Below are 20,120 nucleotides of genomic sequence, written 5' to 3'. Positions count from 1 at the left end.
GTCCATGTCCATGTGTCCTTTTTCCTTTTTGCTCAATCCCTTCACCTACTAAATGCCTCCCCTTAGCTATCAAAAACACATATAGGTACATAGGAATGAAACTGCTGGGGAAAAATCTTAAAGGCGACTCTAGAAGCAATAATATGAATAGTATGCAGGCTAGAAGACAATGGAATAGCATCTTAAAAACAAGGAGTGGGGGAGTCCACCTAGTATCTTATATCAAACTAAAATATCCCCAAAGAAATAATGACATTTTCAGATACATGAAAACTGAATCAGTACATTTGCACTATAATAAACACTGAAGAAAATTCTTCAGACTGAAAGAAAATATCACTAAAAGGAGTCTCTAATCTATGGAAAGGAATGAGAAGCACTAGAAAGAATAAATAACATGCCTCAATACAAGAAATTATATATTTTTTCTTCTTTTAACAACCCTGAAAGACAAATGATTAGTCAGAGTAGATACAGTGACATTGTAAGGTGGAATCATAATGTATGTAGAAATTAAATATGTGACAATAGCATAAAGAAAGGGGAGGTAATGAAATTACACTGATATGAGGCTCCAACATTTTAAAACATTAAGTATAAAATTATAATATATTAACTCTAGGTAGGACTATGATAAGGACACATTTTATTATCACTAGAGCAACCAAAAGAACATAGCAAAAGTGTATATCTGAAAAGATAATAGGGAAATTAAAAAATAACAACAAAAAAGAATATTTGGTAAACAAAAAAATATAGGGGAAAGGATAACTGAGAAACAAAAAGAACCCAAATGAAATAAATAGAAAACAATTCACAAATGGTGTTGAGAGAGCTGGACAGCGACATGCAAAAAAATGAAACTCGAGCACCAACTTACACCATACACAGAAATAAATTCAAGGTGGATAAAATATTTAAATACAAGCCTTGACACCATTAAAGTCTTACAGGAGAACGTAGGCAGGAAAATCTCAGATATTTCACACAGCAACATTTTCAAGGATATGTCCCTTACAGCAAGGGACACAAAGGAAAGAATAAACAAATGGGATCTCATCAAAACAAAAAGCTTCTGCGCGGCCAAAGATAATGGTATTAAAATAAAGAGACCCAACCATATGGGAAAACATATTTGCCAATGTCACCTCAGACAAGGGTTTAATTTCCAAAATATATAAAAAACTCCCACAACTCCACTCTAAGAAAACAAGCAACCCAATTAAAAAATGGGCAACAGACTTGAACAGACACTTCCCCAAGGAGGACATACAGAGGATCCAGAGACACATGAAAAGATGCTCGGTATCGCTAGCTATCAGAGAGATGCAAATTAAAACCACAATGAGATACCATCTCACACCTGTCAGAATGGCCATCATCAATAAATCAACAAGTGCTGGCCAGGATGTGGAGAAAGGGGAACCCTTTTGCACAGCTGGTGGAAATACAAACTAGTACAACCACTATGGAAAGCATTATGGAGATACCTCAAAATATTACAAATGGATCTGCCTTTTGACCAAGTAATCCCACTTCTGGGAATATATCTAAAGGAACCCAGAACACTAATTTAAAAGAACATAAACACCTCTATGTTCATTGCAGCATTATTTACAATCACGAAGATATGGAAGCAGCCAAAGTGTCCATCAAAGGACAAGTTGTTTTATCTCAGCCATAAAAAATTTTACCTTTTGCAATGGTACAGATGGACCTGGAGAACATTGTGCTAAGTGAAACGAGTCAGCCAGAGAAAGACAAATACCATATGATTTCATTCATATATGGAATCTAATGAACAAACTGAACTAACCAGCAAAACAGAGATGGACTCAGATGGAGAGCAGGTGACAGCTAGTGTTGGGGGGGGCGGAGATTGGGGTGGAGGGACTGAGCAAATACAAAAAGGACTCATGGATATGGACAACAGTGTGGTGATTGCTGGGGCAGGGGTATAGGGGTATAAGGAGACTAAAAGGGTAATGGAAAAAAATACAATAAAGATTAAAGATTAAAAATAAAACCATTCCTTCAGTTGTCATTAAAAATTAAAATCATTTGTTATGAAAGGTTCTTTGGAAATCCAACCATCTCACTCTTAAACAATCTTCTTCCAACTGACTTTTCTTGTGAAGCCGACGACGTCACACAGCTTGCTCTAGCTTCACACAGAACTATAAAGCCTGACCACCTTTCCTTTCCTTTTCCACTTCCCACTGTTCCTGGTTGTAGGGAAAACAGTGCTGGACAGAAAATGTGTCTGGTCCTGCTGCTGCCACCGACTTTCTGGCACCTGGCCTCTTTGTGGTTGTGTGAAAAAGAGGGGAGTCTACCTCACAGGGGTGTGCTGAGGAGTAGCAAACAGGTGAGGGAACCCTGGGCCTACCACAGGGCAGCATGTGGTCCTCCTTCGATCTCAGGTTCTTTCTGCTGCTTCCTGGTCCGATAAGGTGGCCACTTGCCTGGATCAGGCCACCAACAAGTTTCCTTGGGCATACAGAATTTTTTTTTTCCTTAAAAAATATTTAGTGGTCAATATTTAAAAATAAATAGGTTTCACGCCATTTTGAAAACTAGATTTCAGCTTCATTTGAACAACTGGGGATCTGGCAACAGTGACCATCTGAGAATAAACATCTGGAGGGAGCGGGAGGGCTGCCCGGCGCCCCAGGGCCTTTGTTACAGTCTAACACTGAAGCAGAAGGAACAAGCACAATTCTCATACAGCTAGAAAGTGAACATGTGTTAAAGACTGCTTAATTCATTGATGAGCAAAGTGGTGAGGTTCAAGAGAGAATCCAGCCATCAGGAACATTGAAATAAATGTGTCATTGAAGGGAAACTTAGGAAGTTCAGCTGAACCTCCGTGGACAGAACGGAGGTGTCCATAGACACCATGACTTTGCATTACAGGGCTGTGGATTAGGTCCCATAGAGTCAGAATCAGGGAGCCCAGACGTTGTCATGTCAGTCTAGACTCCAGACAACGCAGTTTTCCACTGAAGTACGAATTTCCCCTGCACTTCTATTTCCAGTCATACAGTGTATGGACTGCCTGGCCCAGAAGTGTTTGTCCACCCAGATCCCAGAGCTGTCATTTCTCTAGTTTTTATTCAGTGTCTTCAGCGATGACATGCAGGGACTGGACTAAGTAATCTGTACATTCCCTTACAGCTCCTTAATTTGAATTTCTTAGTGCTGCTTCCATCCAACATCCCCTCCCCTACACACACACACACACACACACACACACACATCACCTTCATAAATTATTTATTCCTGTTCACCCCGGCAGGCCCTTATCGGTGAGATTAGCTACTTTAATTTGTACTGAGGTGTTAATGGGTTATGTTTTATTAACATGATACTTTATCCTCTGCAACCTCTACTTTTACAGCTGCAGTTATCATCCCAAACCATCATCACTTTCATGAAAACACTCCACAGAATCCAGTTTAAACATGTTGCCAAGAAGGGTCAAACACCCATCAGTGAAGACCCTCAGCCTTTTCCTCAATCCCCACCCACACTCGGCCGAGTTCCAGAGACAGGACGACCTCTGTTGGTAAACTGGGGATGAAGACAAGTGAAGGCTGAGGAAAGTAACCAGTCCCTCAGTTTCCCTGCAGCCTACCAGTTAGGGTTGTCATTACTACACAAGAGTGGATACCCTAGTGACCAAACTGACCTATTCTAACAAGATTTTATTACGAAACTGAAACTGTTGTTACCTGAACAAGACTGAAACAATGTGGACTCAAGGGGAGTTTTCACCCAAGAGTAAAGGAATCCCTACTGCATCCATCCATCCATCCATCAAGTGCCAAGTAGGTACGTAGCCCTCTTTTAAGTGTTGAGGTATAGCAGTAAATATGACAAAAAAAATCCTTTCATATGGTTTACTTTCTAGTAATTACATAAAAGTTAAGAGACAAAAAATAAAGTTGCATTTTCAATACATAGCAAATGTTTTAACAAATGCATATATGAAATAATGTATAGTAATATGTCATATATTACTATTTCAGATTACTATTACTATAGTACTATATTACTATTTCAGATATGATATCATATTACTATCAACCCACACTAGCCTGGTGTTTGAGGCTCATCCCCCATCTGTGTTCTGAATTCTGTCCTTTCCACTGTCCTCCAGGACCAGGCAGCACAATGCCGGCACCACCCCAGCGCTCATCAGGTTTCTGAAACCTTTGCATCCCCTGACCAAGAGGGGGGTCATTCCTTACTGTTCCACCAGCTGACTCAACTTTAGACAGGCTTCTTCCTAACTTTAGGCCTCTGACCTCCCTAAGAGCATTTTCTTTAGAAACATGTAATTCTCGGCTCCTTAGAGATGGACATAAATCTTTTAAAAAGCCTCTTGCCAATTTTACAACCCAGGAATGTCTTTCTCAAGGACCTGAGAGTCATTCCTTTGAAATGAAATTATCAGAGAGGCAGCACCCACATCTCCCTCTCCTGCAGGAGGCAGGAACCTAACTTCAGTGGGCGGTGGGCACCTGCTCCAATCTGAAGAACTACCTCCTGTCATACAGGTAAGGGTGGTTCACTGTTCCTCTGGATAAAGCCAGTTAGCAAATATAAATGGCCTAAAACCTCCCTGCATCCCAGCTCTCACAGAATCCAGAGGACTAATGTCCTTCACCACTTTCCCCCCAGCTCACTCCAGGCCCTGAGAACCCACCACTGTTCAGCACAGCTGAGCTCAGACTTTGTTCTGGTCTTTAATTGTAATAGTCCTTTCCCTCCCTTACAATAATCCTTGCAGATAGATGTCTCACCTTACTAAGTCTGAACATGTTTGGATTTTGTTTTTACACCCTTCAGCCCTGCTCTTGCTCTCATTCTCTCAGGCCTTTCCCTTCACCAGAAAGGTTTCTTCAAATATGCCTTCCCTTCCCATTCATTCCATCACCTTCCACTATGTAAGTCTAATCGTGTACATCTTTCTCCTGAGCACCCTGAAATCCCTGGAACAGGGCATGGTTTGGAGCCAGACAGACCCAGGCCAAAAAGCAGCTCAGCCATGTGCTAGTGGGGCTGTTTACCTTCTATAAGCCCTCTTCCATCATTTAAAAAATAGGGATCACCCCTCCCTCAAAAAAGACAGCTATCAGTTTAAGTCAGGAAAGAAATGCATGGACTCAGTCATGGTGTTTCCTACTTAAATGATAACATCTTAGTACCTACTATATGCTGGGCTCAGCATTTCAGAAGCTTTATCGCATTTAATTCCTCATCATAATGCTATGATGTGGGTATTTGAGGGTATTATCATCATCATCTCCCTTTTACAGACAAGGAAATTGAGGCTGAGGAGAGGTTAGGTGATTTTGTCCAAATCTCACAGCTAAGAAGTGGTGGCGTTCCCCAAGCCTATACAGAGCTTAGCAGCTAAACCACTCTGCATGACCTAAGATAAAGGTTAAACTCCTCACTGCTCTCTCCTGACACACTGACTGCCCCCCACAAACATCTACTCTCTCTCAAACCCCAGTGCATTTGCTCATGCTCTTCTCTTCACACCAACTGCTTCTTTCTCACCCCAACACAACACACACTCACATGCATACTCCCACATTTCACCTGGTTATCCTCAAGGCAGCTTTACAAATCCATTTTCTGTGGAGTTTTCCCTAACCAGTCTGAGATAGCCTCTTCCTCCTGCGCTCAGTGCTCTAACGTATACCTCCATATGTGCTTCCTTTAGAGAACTTACGTGTATCATTAGGATAAAGTTGGAGGTGACTACAGAGTCAAGCAAAGCTGAATATACAAGGAGGACCCAGGGAAAAAAGGATTTAGAATTTAGAGTAGGGTCAGAAGGTAAATAGATTTGTTGAATTACAGAGGTGTAATGATAAATGTAGGTAAATTATAAATGACAATGTTATGATAAACAGTGGGGTTTATAGTCTTGCAAGCCGAAATCAGCTTCGACGATCAGGTAAAGAGCAACCTGAGTCCAGAGGGCAGGGCTATCAGTGTACCTCCCGCAGGGCAGGGTTTGAAGTCCCCACAGGAAAAGCCACTAAATGGACACTCAACTCATTCCTTTTTATTGTAACAAGAATCACCCTGGATGCGGGTACCCAGATCTTGTACCCAGGGTACAGTTCCTGGTCACACGCAATCTCCACACATTAAGAAGAGAATTCAAAACATTTGGGATCATACAATTGTTTTCTTAGTTGTTGGTAAAGGTCTTCCGCCTCTAAAAGACTTAAAATTAAATATACAAAATGAAGTTAATTCAAACCTTAATATTTTATGTTAAATGTGTGCATAGTTGGTACTAAATAATTCCTTAAAAGACAGAAAACCTGAAGATTGCGGAGGGAAGAACAGAATGATGGAGAAGCAAGCACCTGACCTCACTCAGAAGGACCAGGAAGAGTGTTGACGGCTTCAGGACGTACTTGGTCTCTGCCCACGGACACTTCCTTCCTGCTCGGCTGGCCACTGTGGCGTTTTGATTCGGAGCTTAAGTATCACGGCAGGTAACTCAGATTAAACCAAACAGGATTCCTCAGGAGCCAAAGAAAATTAATGGGAAACCTTTGGCACTGGTCTAAGGAAGAAGTATGAAGGGACAAGCAAAGGATGGCAGGGGGATAGCGACCTCAGGCAGCTCAGACCAGGGCAGAGGACTACGGAACTACTGCACCAAGTTTGAGACTTGGTCTACAATGTTGCATATGTATGTGCTGTTTTAAAAGTATATGTAAATGTCATTAAGATAAATTTTAAAAAATAAATTCAGATTAGCTATGGAACATTACATATATTCTCAATTAGTGAATAGTAAAGACAATTACATATCACTTGTGGTTGTCACATTATTTTGACATTAAAAAGAGGCTCTTATTAAAGAAGTAGCCTGACAGAGGGAAATTCAAATCCTTCAGCATTTCAAAGGATATATGATATATATATCATTATTAAATATATATATTTTAAATGAAAATTATGATCCAATTCTAATTAGCTGAATTTATCACTTAATAAATCAAGAAAGAAATGCTGTTGCAGAATATAACCTCAGATGTTTTAATAGAGAAATCTTATTCACTATTTACAGGATTCTCTGATGAAAGTGGCCTGGGGGCTAGCCAGGTGACCCAAATGACACCAAAGAGACAAGGGCAGCACAGGGCCCACTAAATGTTGACAGTCTTGGCTGGCTTCACATCTTCAACTTCGGAAGAGAGCCAGCGGTAAGTGCGATGACGTCGCAGCACCTCGATGGCCTTCATTTCCAGTGGTGTGGTCTGAATACCAAGGTCTTCTAAGCCGGGCAGGTGAGGCAATGTCATGTCGGAGATGTGAACCTTTGAACAAAGAACCACAGAGAGTGCTGAAAACTGGCCAGGAACACCAAGTGCTATGCTAGCAAGCACTTAACCCTCAAATTGGCCTGAGCCCCGTTACTGAGACTTCACTGTTTTCAAAGTGAACGTGGCAGTGTTGGATTCCTGAAACTCACTAAAAGTAGGCCACAGGAAAAGGGTTTAAGGGAAAAGGGCAAGGTCACCAAATACCAGCTCAAAGTCCCCAGCACTATCCATGAGCATAGAACACAGGCTCTCGGTGAGGCGTTCTACAGATTTAGACAAAAATAAATCTAAATCAAGAGGCACAAGTCATCAAATTTGTCAGTGGTGACTTTATAGGAGGGTTTAAGAGTAAAACAGGACTAAAAGACCATGTATTTTGTGTCTTTACTCTGAGCACAGACTTTCTGCCTCAGTTTTAACTACCGAATTAAAAAAATAATTAACATTTGTCCTTGCTCATTAAGGGATAATCCATATTAACCTTTGTGCTCCAGCTAAACCAACCTGCCTGGCTAATGTTCAGTACAGATCTACACAAATCGAAACCCATCTCATTTGCAGGAAAGGAGAATCAACTATGAGACTTCCAAAGGTCTCCATCCCCCCACCTGACAGTCTGCGATTCTTTTACCAGTGCCGTAAAGCAGCCTCCACACCAAACCTAAGACCCATTCTGCCTACTGCAGCACCACTTTTCCAATCACAAATGCAAGAGGCATATCAGTGTGAGACACAATGAGGTGTTCTGACCAGCACCTCTTGCCCAATCTTTCATGAACATAGAAGGGACACCTTGAAAACGGTGTTCGCTTTCCAGCCCATAAGAGGCGAGGACAGTGACTGCCCATGCACGTGTGTTCCTTAAGGACTACTGTGCACCTCCTCCACAATTCAGCTTTTAGGTTACATTCAGAGGGCAATCTGGCTGTTTCTTGTTGATAAAAGGTCAATAGGTCTTCAAAGGTAGAGATTGTACGTTATTTTTGTTTTATTTTGAGTCCTCCCTAGAAACACTTTTACAGCACTGGGCAATGGTCAATGGGTCGGACTAGGACGGGAGACAGCAAGAAGGACAGGGGCAGAGCCACGGAGTCCCGCACACTGTGGAGACGCTAGAGGGGCGGCAGGAGATTGGTCAAGAGAGTAAGAAAGGAAGAAGTTACCCGCTTGGATTAAAGTAGATGCAGTAGAAACAATTATTTTCTTTACCTTTCTGTAGGTTGAAAAATTTCAATACTATTATAAATATTTTCATAACCAAAAGCTGAATGAAAAGGTAGAAATGGGTAGAAGTTGTAAGATCTGGCATATATTTTGAGGACTGCCAGAACCATACTTGCTGATGGTCTCAAGCTGTGCTGTCTGATATAGTAGCCATTGGCCAGTTTCAAGTTTAAATTAATTAAAATTAAATATAACTCAAATCTTATTTCTAGAGTCACACAAGCCACATTTCAACTATTCAACAGTGACATGTTGCTGGTGGTTACATCTTAGACATTGCACACTATAAAACATTTCCATCACTACAGAAAGTGCTGCTGGAGAGCTCTCACTTAGATCTAGATGGACAGGAAAGGGAGAAATCAAGGGGAATTCCTACCCTCTTGACAGAGCTAATACTGATACTGTTATCGTGATGAGAAAGGTGGAACTGCAATTCTGTTTATGGACACGTTCTATTTCAGATGACTATAACATTATCTGAACTGATTAGAGTCTGCTGCGGGGTTAGCGGGCAGTTCAGGGCTGAAGACACAACTGCAGCTATGAGTTACAGCCTGCAGCTGGAACATGGGACTAGGTGAGGGTCACTTAGAGAATGAGAAAAGATACCAAAAGGCTGAGGAGAAAGCCCTTGGACCCCCCCAACATTTATAGATCGGAAAGAGGGCAAACCAGGAAGGCAGACCAAAAAGCGTGGCCTAATGAGAATAGGAAGAACAAAATACTGTGGAGCTGGCCAGGAAAGAGATGAAAATTCAGGCTTTCAAGGAGAGAGCACTTCATACTATTGGATTTGGCAGAATAGAGATTGCAGGAGACCTTGAAAAGAGCAGTTTTAGGGGCAAAATGGGAATAAAAGCCTTATTGGAATGGGTTAAAGAAAAAGTGAGGTAAGAAACCATCAACAGCAGGTACAGACAGCCCTTCTGAGGAGTTTTGATACAGTGGGACAAACAGGGTAGGAAGGGAGGAATATGCCTTAAAAAAAAAAAAAAAAGCAGAGCTCAACTACTCAAGGTGGTGATGTAGGTAAATGTGGTACTTGCCTCTTCCCAAAACCACATCAAAATTACAAGTGAACTGAAGAACAACCATCATTCAGAAGTGCCTGAAATCTGGTTGAATGCAAGTCCCACAACTAGGGGTTTAAAGACAAAGCCATAGCAAGACTGGTAGGAGAGGTGGAGATGAGGATCAGTCTGGGATCAGTCCCATACTCGTGTGTGGCAGATAAAACTGGGAGAGATACCTCTGCTATAGAGGTCCCCCATGAAGAACAAGGGGTCCCAGCCCTCTACTAGTTCCCCCAGCCCCACCCAGGGTTCCAGTGCCAGGAGAGAAGCCCCATAACTTCTGGCTATGACAACCAGCAGGGACTGGGGTTGAGGGAGATGAAGGGCTTCTGGAGTCCCAGGCAATTCCTCTTAAAGGGCTTGTGCACAGACTTAATCACTCATTCCCTCTCAGCTGCATCACAGAGGCAGTAGCTTCAAAGTCACCAGAGACATGCAGGGAGGAACTGAATTATCTAACATCAGGATGAGAGCTTGGGGAGGGCAGCTGGTAGAGGCCATTGTTCCTTTACTGAGCCCTCCCCAACAGAGCAACAGAGGTGGCAGGTAGGTGCTCTACCTGAGACTCCATCAACCTGGCTCACACTGTTTGCATCACCCTGGTGATTCCCTGAGGCCCTCCCCGACCCAACTTCCAGGCCCACCCAAGATGTGTCCAGTGGTTCTTCCATACAAATGGCCTGTCTTAGCTCATGTCTCCCATTTCCCTAAAATCTCTCAAACAAGCAGCATCTGGCCTCACTGTGCTAAATGGCTCCAGGCCTGGCACTAGCATAGCCAGGCTTGGTTTGCAGCTTAGCCTTACCTGGGAACCTCTAAGCCCAGAGCAAGTGGCAGCCATCTGCAGATCACTTTTTAGCTTATGCTGGTGGCCCCAGACCAAACACAGGCAGTGGGTGATGTTAGCCTGCACCTCACAGGAGGCCCCTGAAACAGCACACTCGGTGGACAGCTTCAGACCAAGTCAAAGCATCACAACCCAACCACTTCCACAAGTGACACACTCAAGGGGTAGACTTAGCAGGCACCAGAGCCCCACTGAAGTAAGTCCTGCTCTGTGGGGTAGGCCCCTGCACAGCTGATCCTCTACGGTGGTTGGTGGTCATAGCCAGTCCTTGCAGTTGATTGGCCTGGGGTAAATCCTTCCCACTGATGTCCAACAGCAATTAAGGCTCAACTACAAGTGGAAGATAACACATAGCCCAAACAGGGGGTGCACCTTGAGTGCCCAGGTTGGGTGAGCAGGGAGGCTGTGCCACCAGACCCTACAGAACACCTACTACATTAGGCCACTCCACCAAGCCTGGGAGACACAGCAGCTCTACCTAATACATGGAAACAAACACAGGCAGGCTGCCAAAATGAGGAGACAAGAAACATGTCCCAAATCAAAGAACAAAACAAAACTACAGAAAAAGAACTAAGCAATGGAAACAAGCAATCTATTAGATACAGAGTTCAAAACACTGGTTATAAGGATGCTCAATGAACTCAGAACCTCAACAGCATAAAAAAGAAATGAAGGACACAGAAATAAAGGATACAATAACTGAAATAAGAAAAAACTTACAGAGACTCAATACTAGAGTAGATGAGAATCAAATCAGTGATTTGGAATATAAGGAAGGAAAAAAACACCCAATCAGAACAGCAAAAAGAAAAAAGAATCTAAAAAATGAGAATAATATATGATGCCTCTGGGACAACTTCAAAGGTACCAATATTCACATAATGGGAGTATTGGAAGGAGAAGAGAGCAAGAAATTAAAAATTCATTTTAAAAAAATGACAGAAAACTTATCTACCTTTGTGAAGGAAAAAAGACATACAAGTCCAGACAGCACCAAGAGTCCCAAACAAAATGAATCCAAAGAGGTCCATATCAAGACACACCACAATTAAGTTCAAAAGGTTAAAGACAGAAAATCTTAAAAGCAGCAGAGAAAAGCAGTAAGTTACCTACAAGGGAGCTACCATAAGACTGTCAGCTGATTTCTGAACAGAAACTTTGCAGAAGGGACTGACAAGAAATATTCAAAGTGATGAAAAGCATGGACCTATACAACGAAGATAATTCTACCCAAACAAAGCTATCATTTAGAACCAAAGGATAACGACCTTCCCAGATAAGAAAAAGCTAAAGGAATTCGTCATCATCAAGCCAGTATTATATGAAATGTTAAAGAAACTTAAGAAGAAAAATTTAAAAAATCAAAGATATCAAAAATAAAATGGTGATAAATACATACCTATCAACAATTGAATCTAAAAAAAAAAATAAATGAACAAGAAGAAAAGAAATAGATACAGAGAACATTTGCCAGATAGGAAGGGCTGGGAGGTGGGTGAAAAGGTGAGGGGATGACAAGTACAAAATGATCGTTACAGTATAGTCATGGAGATGCAAAGTACATTACAGGGAATATCGTGAATAATATTCTAACTTCTATGCATGGTGTCAGATGGATGTGAGATTTATCAGGAAGATCAGTCAGTATGTCAACTGTAACTGAAAAATGAAAATGATTTTTCAATAGAAAAAAACGTGAAACTCTTAAGGCATATTTCTATGTTGGTGGGAATAATCCAACAGAGAAAGAAAAATTTATAGTGTCAGAAAGAAAGTAACGGAGGAACCACACTGTGGAGCAAGCTGAGAGTGGATAAGTTTGAGTGCACTCATCCCCTCTCAGGGTGAGGGGCTGACTGTACAGAGAAGGATAAGAGACAGACAAGAGCACGAAAATAACCCCAGCAAGCAAGCAAACAAAAATCAATTTTAATATATGCATCTCTCTACCCTGGTTTCTCTTCAAATTGTAAAAATCCTTTGCCTTTTACTAACATCCATTTCTGCAGCTCTCTGCCCATCGTCTGCCCATACAGATGTTCACCATACTCATACTCACCCGTTCCACTTTATCCCTTGTTGTCCACGGCTCAAATGGACTGGTTTCAAAGAGTCGTGCTACCAATCTAGACAAAGAAATAAATACAGCACATGTAATAAGTGTCTCTATGCCCAATATTCAAGCTAGCCTATAAGAACCACAGAAGAGAGACTGTTGTAGGGACAGGAATTCGCTGAATTATTTTTTAAGACAATAACCAACATCCTGTCACCACTATCTATGACATTGCCTTTCCTTTCAAGTTAACCCAGTCTAACCGTTGCAACCGCTGATAATCCTTGTTCTCCATCAAAGAGACAGTGAATCTTAAAAACGAAAATACAGCTACCAACAACAAAGCAAAAAAGACTAACATTCAGAAGTCTGAAATTCAACACAATTTAAGCCTCAGATATTCAAATATGCTTCCAAGAAAGGATGCAGGGCAAGCCAAGGAGTGTGTAAATACTAACAGTGCCCAGGAGTGTGTAAATACTAACAGTGCCCACACTGTGTCAAGCATTGTTCCAGTGCCAGAGATACAGATATGAACAAATAGCAATGCTCCCCTTCTGAAACGTCATTCCTGCCTTAAAACATTCTTTCCAAAACAAATGCAAATATTGCACATAAACTGTAATTGAAAAATTTTTTTAAAAAGTCAAAAACAGAACACTACCTTTCCTTTGACACCTAGGCTTCCAAACTCTCGTCATTTTTCATTTGAACATTCTATTCCTCTTTTTTACCATCCTTGATAAATGTCTCTTACTCTGCTGGTCCTGTAAATGTAGGTATCCCCATGCTCTGCCCTAGCCTATTTTTCTTGCACTCACACTGGACACCCATTCTTCCCTACCCACTTCAGAGTCACTGTGAGTATTAAATGAGAAGTACAGACAGCCTGAAAATAGAACATTCTCAATAAATATTATCGTCGCACTGCATTATGACTATTCTTCTGATACCTCTGTTAGAGAGCTAACTGTAACGTCAAAACACAATGCACAGTCCCTAGTACATTGCCTGTGACATAGTAGGCATTCAATAAAGTTTGTCAAATGAATGACTGAACAAATGGATGAAGGAGTGAGCCACTATGTTGGTTTATAAATCAATCTCTGGCAAAGAGGATATGAAAGTGTCCCAGATGAGGCCACTAGGGTGTGACATAATTCTAAGATGCTAAACTTACAAAGGAAGAAATAAATCGAGAAGCAGGGAAAGAAGATAAGGGAATCGTAGGCCAAGACTGAATCAACCTGGCTCCTTCTCCCAACTGCATGATCTAATTGGTTTAATAATGAGGAATCCGCCCTGGCTGGCATAGCTCAGTGGATTGAGCGAGGGCTGCAAACCAAAGTGCTGCAGGTTCGATTCCCAGTCAGGGTACATGCCTGGATTGTAGGCCATGACCCCCAGCAACCGCACATTGATGTTTCTCTCTCTCTCTATCTCCATCCCTTCCCTCTCTAAAAATAAATAAATAAAATCTTAAAAAAAAGACTAAAAAAAATAATAAGGAATCCTTTTGTCACTTCTGAGTGAGGTGAAACACAGAGAAACCTAATTTCTCCTTATCCAACCTCCCAAGTAAGATACTTCTCCAAATTAAAACTCAGTAATTTTTAATTGGAGGATTTGAGGATCTGCAGATTTAATCTCTCAACACACAGTTTTTCTCATCCAAAGTAACCCACATTTCCCTTTCTCAGACATCGCTGTTTCTTTTCTAGACTAACATCAAGGTATTAAGAGAACATTCTAGCTAGAGATTCTAAGACTTCACTGAACACACTCCTTTATAACCCTTAGTGAGAGCATTACAAACAAATGTATCTAGTTAAGTCTATTTTAGAAGGCACAAAAAGAAGCACTTTACTTACTGATAGGCGAAATGCGGCACGGGGTATGGGAGGAAGGGTCTGTGAGCCACACCAAAGACATACTGTACCAGGTCAAAAAGAAGGTATCGATTGGGCCTACGAAGAAAAAAATTCATAGTTACTCAAATTATTGGCACCTACAAACTCACTTGTTTAACAAAAATAACATTTTTCTTATGACAAAGAAATACAAATATACTGTAGTAAATACAGGTTAGTACAAAGAAAATTTATTATAGTCCCACCAGAGATAACGTTTATGTATTGGGCTGGCCAAAAAGTTTGCTTGTTTTTTCTGTAAGATGGCTCTAGTAGCACTAAGCTGTCTTTAACTTTGTTTGAAACAACTTTGTTAGATTGTATTGTGACAGCTGTCTTATCAGCGTGCATTTTAAAAAACTTATCAAATTCGGTAAATTTTTCTGTAGTCATTTTAATATTGAAGATGGAAGAAAATATGCAACATTTTGGCATATTATTCTTTATATTTCAAGAAAGGTAAAAATGCAACTAAAATGCAAAAAAAGATTTGTGCAGTTTATGGAGAAAGTGCTATGACTGACTGAACATGTCAAAAGTGGTTTGTCACGTTTTGTGCCAGAGATTTTTTGCTGCATGATGCTCCACGGTTGGGTAGACCAGTTGAAGCTGATACCAATCAAAGTGAGGCATTGAGAACAATCGATGTTATACCACACAGAAGATAGCCAACATATTCCAAATATCCAAATCAATAGAATTATTAGTGGAAATGAAAAATACCTTTTATTTTACAAAAGAAAACATATGGCCTTTTTGGCCAACCAAACATTTAATATATATCCTTCTCGCCTCTTTACATATACATTCTTGTTTTGATAAGTGTAAGATTACACAGGTCATCCCATTCTGTAATGCCTTTTTCACTTACTAGTACACCACAAGCATCTTTCAATGTCATTAAGTCCTCCAGTCCGTGGTCAATGCCTGCACATCCTGCACTGCACGTAATCATAACCTATTTTACCAATTCCCAGTTTGGGGATATTTAGGCTATTAAAAATAGTTCTCTTTTGTAAAGCAATGCCTTAATAAACATTCTTATAGCAAATATTTGTGCTTATCCACAACTATGTGTTTAGAATACATTCTAGAAGTGAAACTTCTCAAAGTATACTTCAAGATTTCAGGGCTTTTACTGACTACTTCCAAACTACCTTCTGGAAAGGTCATATAAATTTACATAGAATGTTAGTAGCCCACTCACCAAAAATGAGTTTAGGCATAAAAAATAAACAAAATTTTGCCAATCTGCCAGATAAAAAGGGTACCTCAATGGTTTAATTAGCATTATTTTAATATTAAAGATTAATTTTTTTCTTTATATATTTTTGGCCATTTATACTTCTTTTCCTCCTGGAGTTCCTATCTATGAGAATAATTTGTAGAGTTCTTTATATTTTAATAACATAGTTGTAAGTATCTTTTACTGTTTATATTTTACCTTTCAATGTTTAGGTGTTTTGTGGCATATCAAAGTATAAAATTCCACATAATCAAAACTACTGACTGCTTTTACTTTATGGTCTGGCTTTATAGTTAGAAAATCCCTTTCCAGTTAGCAGTAACATAAATTACCACATATTTTTACTAATGCTTTTCAGTTGTTTTTCTTAATCCACAAGTTCTTTCAATGATGTATTTTTGTATTGTTATAAGAAAAAGATGTAATACCATTTACTGAATAATCTACCCTCTTCCCATATTTTGAAATGGCACTTTTTATCACATACTACATTCTTATATATATTTATGACTGTTTCTGGACTTTATATTCTATTTCTCAAATCCGAGTAGTTTTCTACCAATATAACCTAGCTTTAATAATTATTATTGCATATAATACTACCTTTTAATATCTCTTCACACACTTTCCTAATTCCTTTTACCTCTGAAAGCTTGTGATAGCTGACATTTTCATCCAAAAACAATACAAAGAAAAAAGAAAATGTCAGGTAGGGGAAATGGCAGACAAAACCATCAAATAGCTTCCTTCAAGTTCCAGAAAGATGTATAAAGAGCACCACAGGGCATATAATATATGCTATGTCAAAGAACAATTTATAATCCTTCTGAAGACAAGCCATACTGGAATCACAGGCAAACTAATTATATGTAATATACTGGCTCTTCAGCTGTTCTCAAACACCTTGTGTTTCATTAAGAGTGACTCAAAGCCTGGCTTAAGTGCCCCTCCCTGCTCACAGATCATGGTACACTGAAGCCTGTGTCCTTCCCAGCTAATATTTCACCGTCATTCCTTTGCAATTATTCTCAGCAAGACCTTGCCCCCCAGTCTCCTCTCCACACCAGCAGAGCAAAACCCCTACTGTGGTTAACCCAGCTATCTGCCTGCCCTGTCTGCTCTGTGCCTGAACCGCCAGCAAGACGGAGTTGTAGAGAAAGAACTGGACTAACTGGCTCCCCCTTTGATTTCTGATCACTACCTTCAAATGGAAGACTCAGCTCCACTTCGCAATCCTACTATTCCCTCCACCAAGTGCTCTTTTCTGCACTCCCAGGGAGTACTTCCTGCCTTCTCTGTCCTCAGACTTTCCATATACCACTCTGATCACCTCTCTTGCCTTTTCATTGATGATCTCCTCGTCTTTTTATCATTTTTTAATGATGTCTTTGAAGTACAAAGACATCATTGTACGGGGGGGGGCGGGGGGGTGCATCTTATAGCCCGAAAAGTACTGTGCATCTTACAGCAATTAGTTAACATGGAAACATAATAGACAAATTTTTTTTTTACTAAAAAAAAAATTTTTTTAGTAAAAATTTTTATCTATGCACACAAATTTTTTTTTACTAAATTTACAATAATGGTAAAATGTAACAGTGTATGAATTCATTATCCTGGAAATAAATACTATATATCTGGTGTGGAGAAAAAATGTCTCCTTTTGCAGAAGCAAATATTTCTTAGGAATTAAGCTATCCCTTAATTATTGAATCAGATCCCCACATTTCACAAAACATCAGGTATCACAGGTTTCCTTCACAGAATGATGGGGTTCTGAGCCAATTATTAGGTAGATTTGGTACTTTTGAACTTGATGGGTTGAGTCTCAGTTTTTTAGTTTTAGTTAATTCAGTAAAAAGGTCCTAAACCTAACTATGACATAATTTAACAATTTCAGGTAAGTCACATAGTTTAACTGTGTCCCATATTTCTGGAGAGCAAATTTCAACAGAGAGCATATAATAAAAGATTAGTTTTGCACAGCATGAGCAACTGTACCCTAATCCAACCATTTCTCACCTTTTGGGGCTTTCAGATACTCTAGCAAAATTAATTTCATTCTGCAACTATATTTACTCCCTAAAAGTTTTTCTGTGTTTTGGAATTTAAAGTTACATCTTTTTACATGGTAAAAACTTCACTGGAGTAGTACAAAACCATACGTTGTTGAGGGGGGCACGGTTACTGGACTAAGCATATATAATCGACTAATATACATAATTGTATTTTGTGACAAAAAAAAACATTTATTAAAGCAGATTCCTGGGTTCCTTCAAATTCTGACTTAATTTAAGCATTCAGGAGATTCTGATAATGGTGGCCTTTGGACAGCTCTTTGAAACACAGTGGCCTAAGGGTGAAAGGAGTAAGGTTTCTGGAATAAATATAGTCGAAGACAGACGCTATAAAAATGCAACAAATGAGTCTGTTAGTGAGGGACACATTTAGAAATTACTGTTGTAAGTTATGATTATTTCACTTTAAGAGGTAACACAATTTTTAAGCCAAACTTTAACCACCTACCCAACAAAGGCAAAAGTTTTCCCTCTGGCATCTGGCTCCTTAATTGCATTAACAATTCCTTTGGCTACATCCACCACCTATAAGAAATTATAACATGTGTTTAAGTAATTGTTGAGAGAAAGAGAGGGAGGAGGAAGGACGAGAAGCAGACCACGTCAGTCACACACATTCGCACACACCAAAATCATAAAATTAAAACAACAGAATGTGTTTTCAGAAAACTTCTTAAAGAACACCCTTCTTAAGAGCTCTAATAACCTCCACATTGGAAATTTTTTAACATTTTTCCAGTCGGAACATGTTTGTCTTCATATGGCTATCAAGGCCTTTCTTTGCCTTTGCTCATTATTGCTCCAATTTCATCTGTTACTAAACAATCTCAAACTATTAGGCTGAACACACAGACTTGTTTATATTCTACCACTTTGACATCCAAAAATAATAATTTTATATGGTTGCAGACCCCATGGTTTTCAACTGGGGTGATTTTGGTGCCCAGGGTACATTTGGCAAATGCCTAGAGATATTTTTAGTTGTCACAACTGGGAGGTGGGGAGAATGCTACTGCCATCTGGTGGCTAGAAGGCAGAAATACTGCTAAAAATTCTATAATAGCCCCTAACAACAGGAGTGTCAAATTCATTTTCACCGGGGGCCACATCAGCCTCACAGTTGCTTTCAAAGGGCCAAAATAATTTTAGGACTGTATAAATGTAACTACTCCTTAACTGTTAAGGAGTTGAAATTACATTAGGCCCTTTGAAGGCAACTGCAAGGCTGATATGGGCCCCGGTGAAAATGAGTTTGACACCCTACCCTACAACAAAGGACTATGCAGCCCAAAATGTCATTAGCGCCAATCTGTCAACCCCTAGTTCAACATAATATGGAATCCAACACTCTCTCTCACCTCTGGGTCCCTGTACATACTGTTCCCCCTGTAGAGGATACTTTCCCCCAACCTCTTCATTTGATTTACTGTTAGTCATTTTTAAAGTCTCACCTTAGGCCCTGACTGGTGTGGCTCAGTGCATTTAGTGCCAGCCTGTAAACCAAAAGGTTGCCAGTTTGATTCCCAGTCAGGGCACATGCCTGGGTTGCAGGCCAGGTCTCCAGTTGGGGGCGTGCAAGAGGCAACTGATACCTCTCTTATACATAAGTGTTTCTCTCCCTCTTTCTCCCTCCCTTCCCTCTCTCTAAAAATAAATAAATAAAATCTTTAATAAATAAAAAAATAAAGTCTCACTTGAGATGCCATTTCCTCTGGGAGGCCTTCCCTGATCCTCAGTCTGGATTAGGTGGGTTAGGTATCCTTCTGACATAACTCTTGTAAGCCCCTCTCCCCATCACAGCATGTAACACACTGCATGGTAACTGCTCTCCTGACACGCCTCTGGCTGAGACCAACTTGAGGAGAGCAATTTATGTCTATACAGTTAATATCCCTAAATCCACTGCCACAAACAGTGTGTTTGGCACACTGAGGGTTCAAAACATTTTCCTTAAATGAATGAACAAGTGAAAACACAAAGAATGCATGTAACTCTTGGGTAAACTACGAGGCAACCAGATGAAGCAAACTGACAAAGAAGAATATGATAGAGTTATAGGATTAGGGCAAAACAACAAAACAAATCACCTGAATCTGAATTCAAAGCTCCTTCATCCACAGTACTTACATATACTGGTTGTTTCACTGTCTTCTGGCCCAAGGATATAAGAGGTACACCTCCAAACCAGCGCATATCTGGCAGAAAAAAAGAGAACTATTCTTAGATAGCCTGAACTGCTGTAAGATCCACCAACTTCCAGGCCCTCCAGGTTAGCACAATCACTTTGTATAACAGAAATAATGAAATAAATGTACC

At 40.2% G+C, this 20,120-nt stretch overlaps 1 protein-coding gene across 1 annotated transcript in view; it reads right to left on the bottom strand.

Moving 5' to 3' along the window:
* Positions 1–7,053: 7,053 nt before the first annotated feature.
* NDUFA9 (NADH:ubiquinone oxidoreductase subunit A9) overlaps positions 7,054–20,120 on the bottom strand; it is a 49,637-nt gene continuing 36,570 nt past the window's right edge. Inside the window, exons 7-11 of the mRNA XM_028532672.2 lie at positions 19,932–19,999; positions 18,253–18,329; positions 14,442–14,537; positions 12,574–12,640; positions 7,054–7,358 (exon numbers count right to left, since the gene is read on the bottom strand). Coding sequence (XP_028388473.1) covers positions 7,188–7,358; positions 12,574–12,640; positions 14,442–14,537; positions 18,253–18,329; positions 19,932–19,999 — 479 coding nt within the window. The 3' untranslated portion in view covers positions 7,054–7,187. The remainder of the gene's footprint in view (positions 7,359–12,573; positions 12,641–14,441; positions 14,538–18,252; positions 18,330–19,931; positions 20,000–20,120) is intronic.

The sequence above is a fragment of the Phyllostomus discolor genome, chromosome 2 (genome assembly GCF_004126475.2).
Source record: "Phyllostomus discolor isolate MPI-MPIP mPhyDis1 chromosome 2, mPhyDis1.pri.v3, whole genome shotgun sequence".
Classification (NCBI taxonomy): Eukaryota; Metazoa; Chordata; class Mammalia; order Chiroptera; family Phyllostomidae; genus Phyllostomus; species Phyllostomus discolor.
The sequence above is the reverse complement of the archived record's forward strand: the minus strand, read 5'-3'. Positions and strand labels throughout refer to the sequence as shown.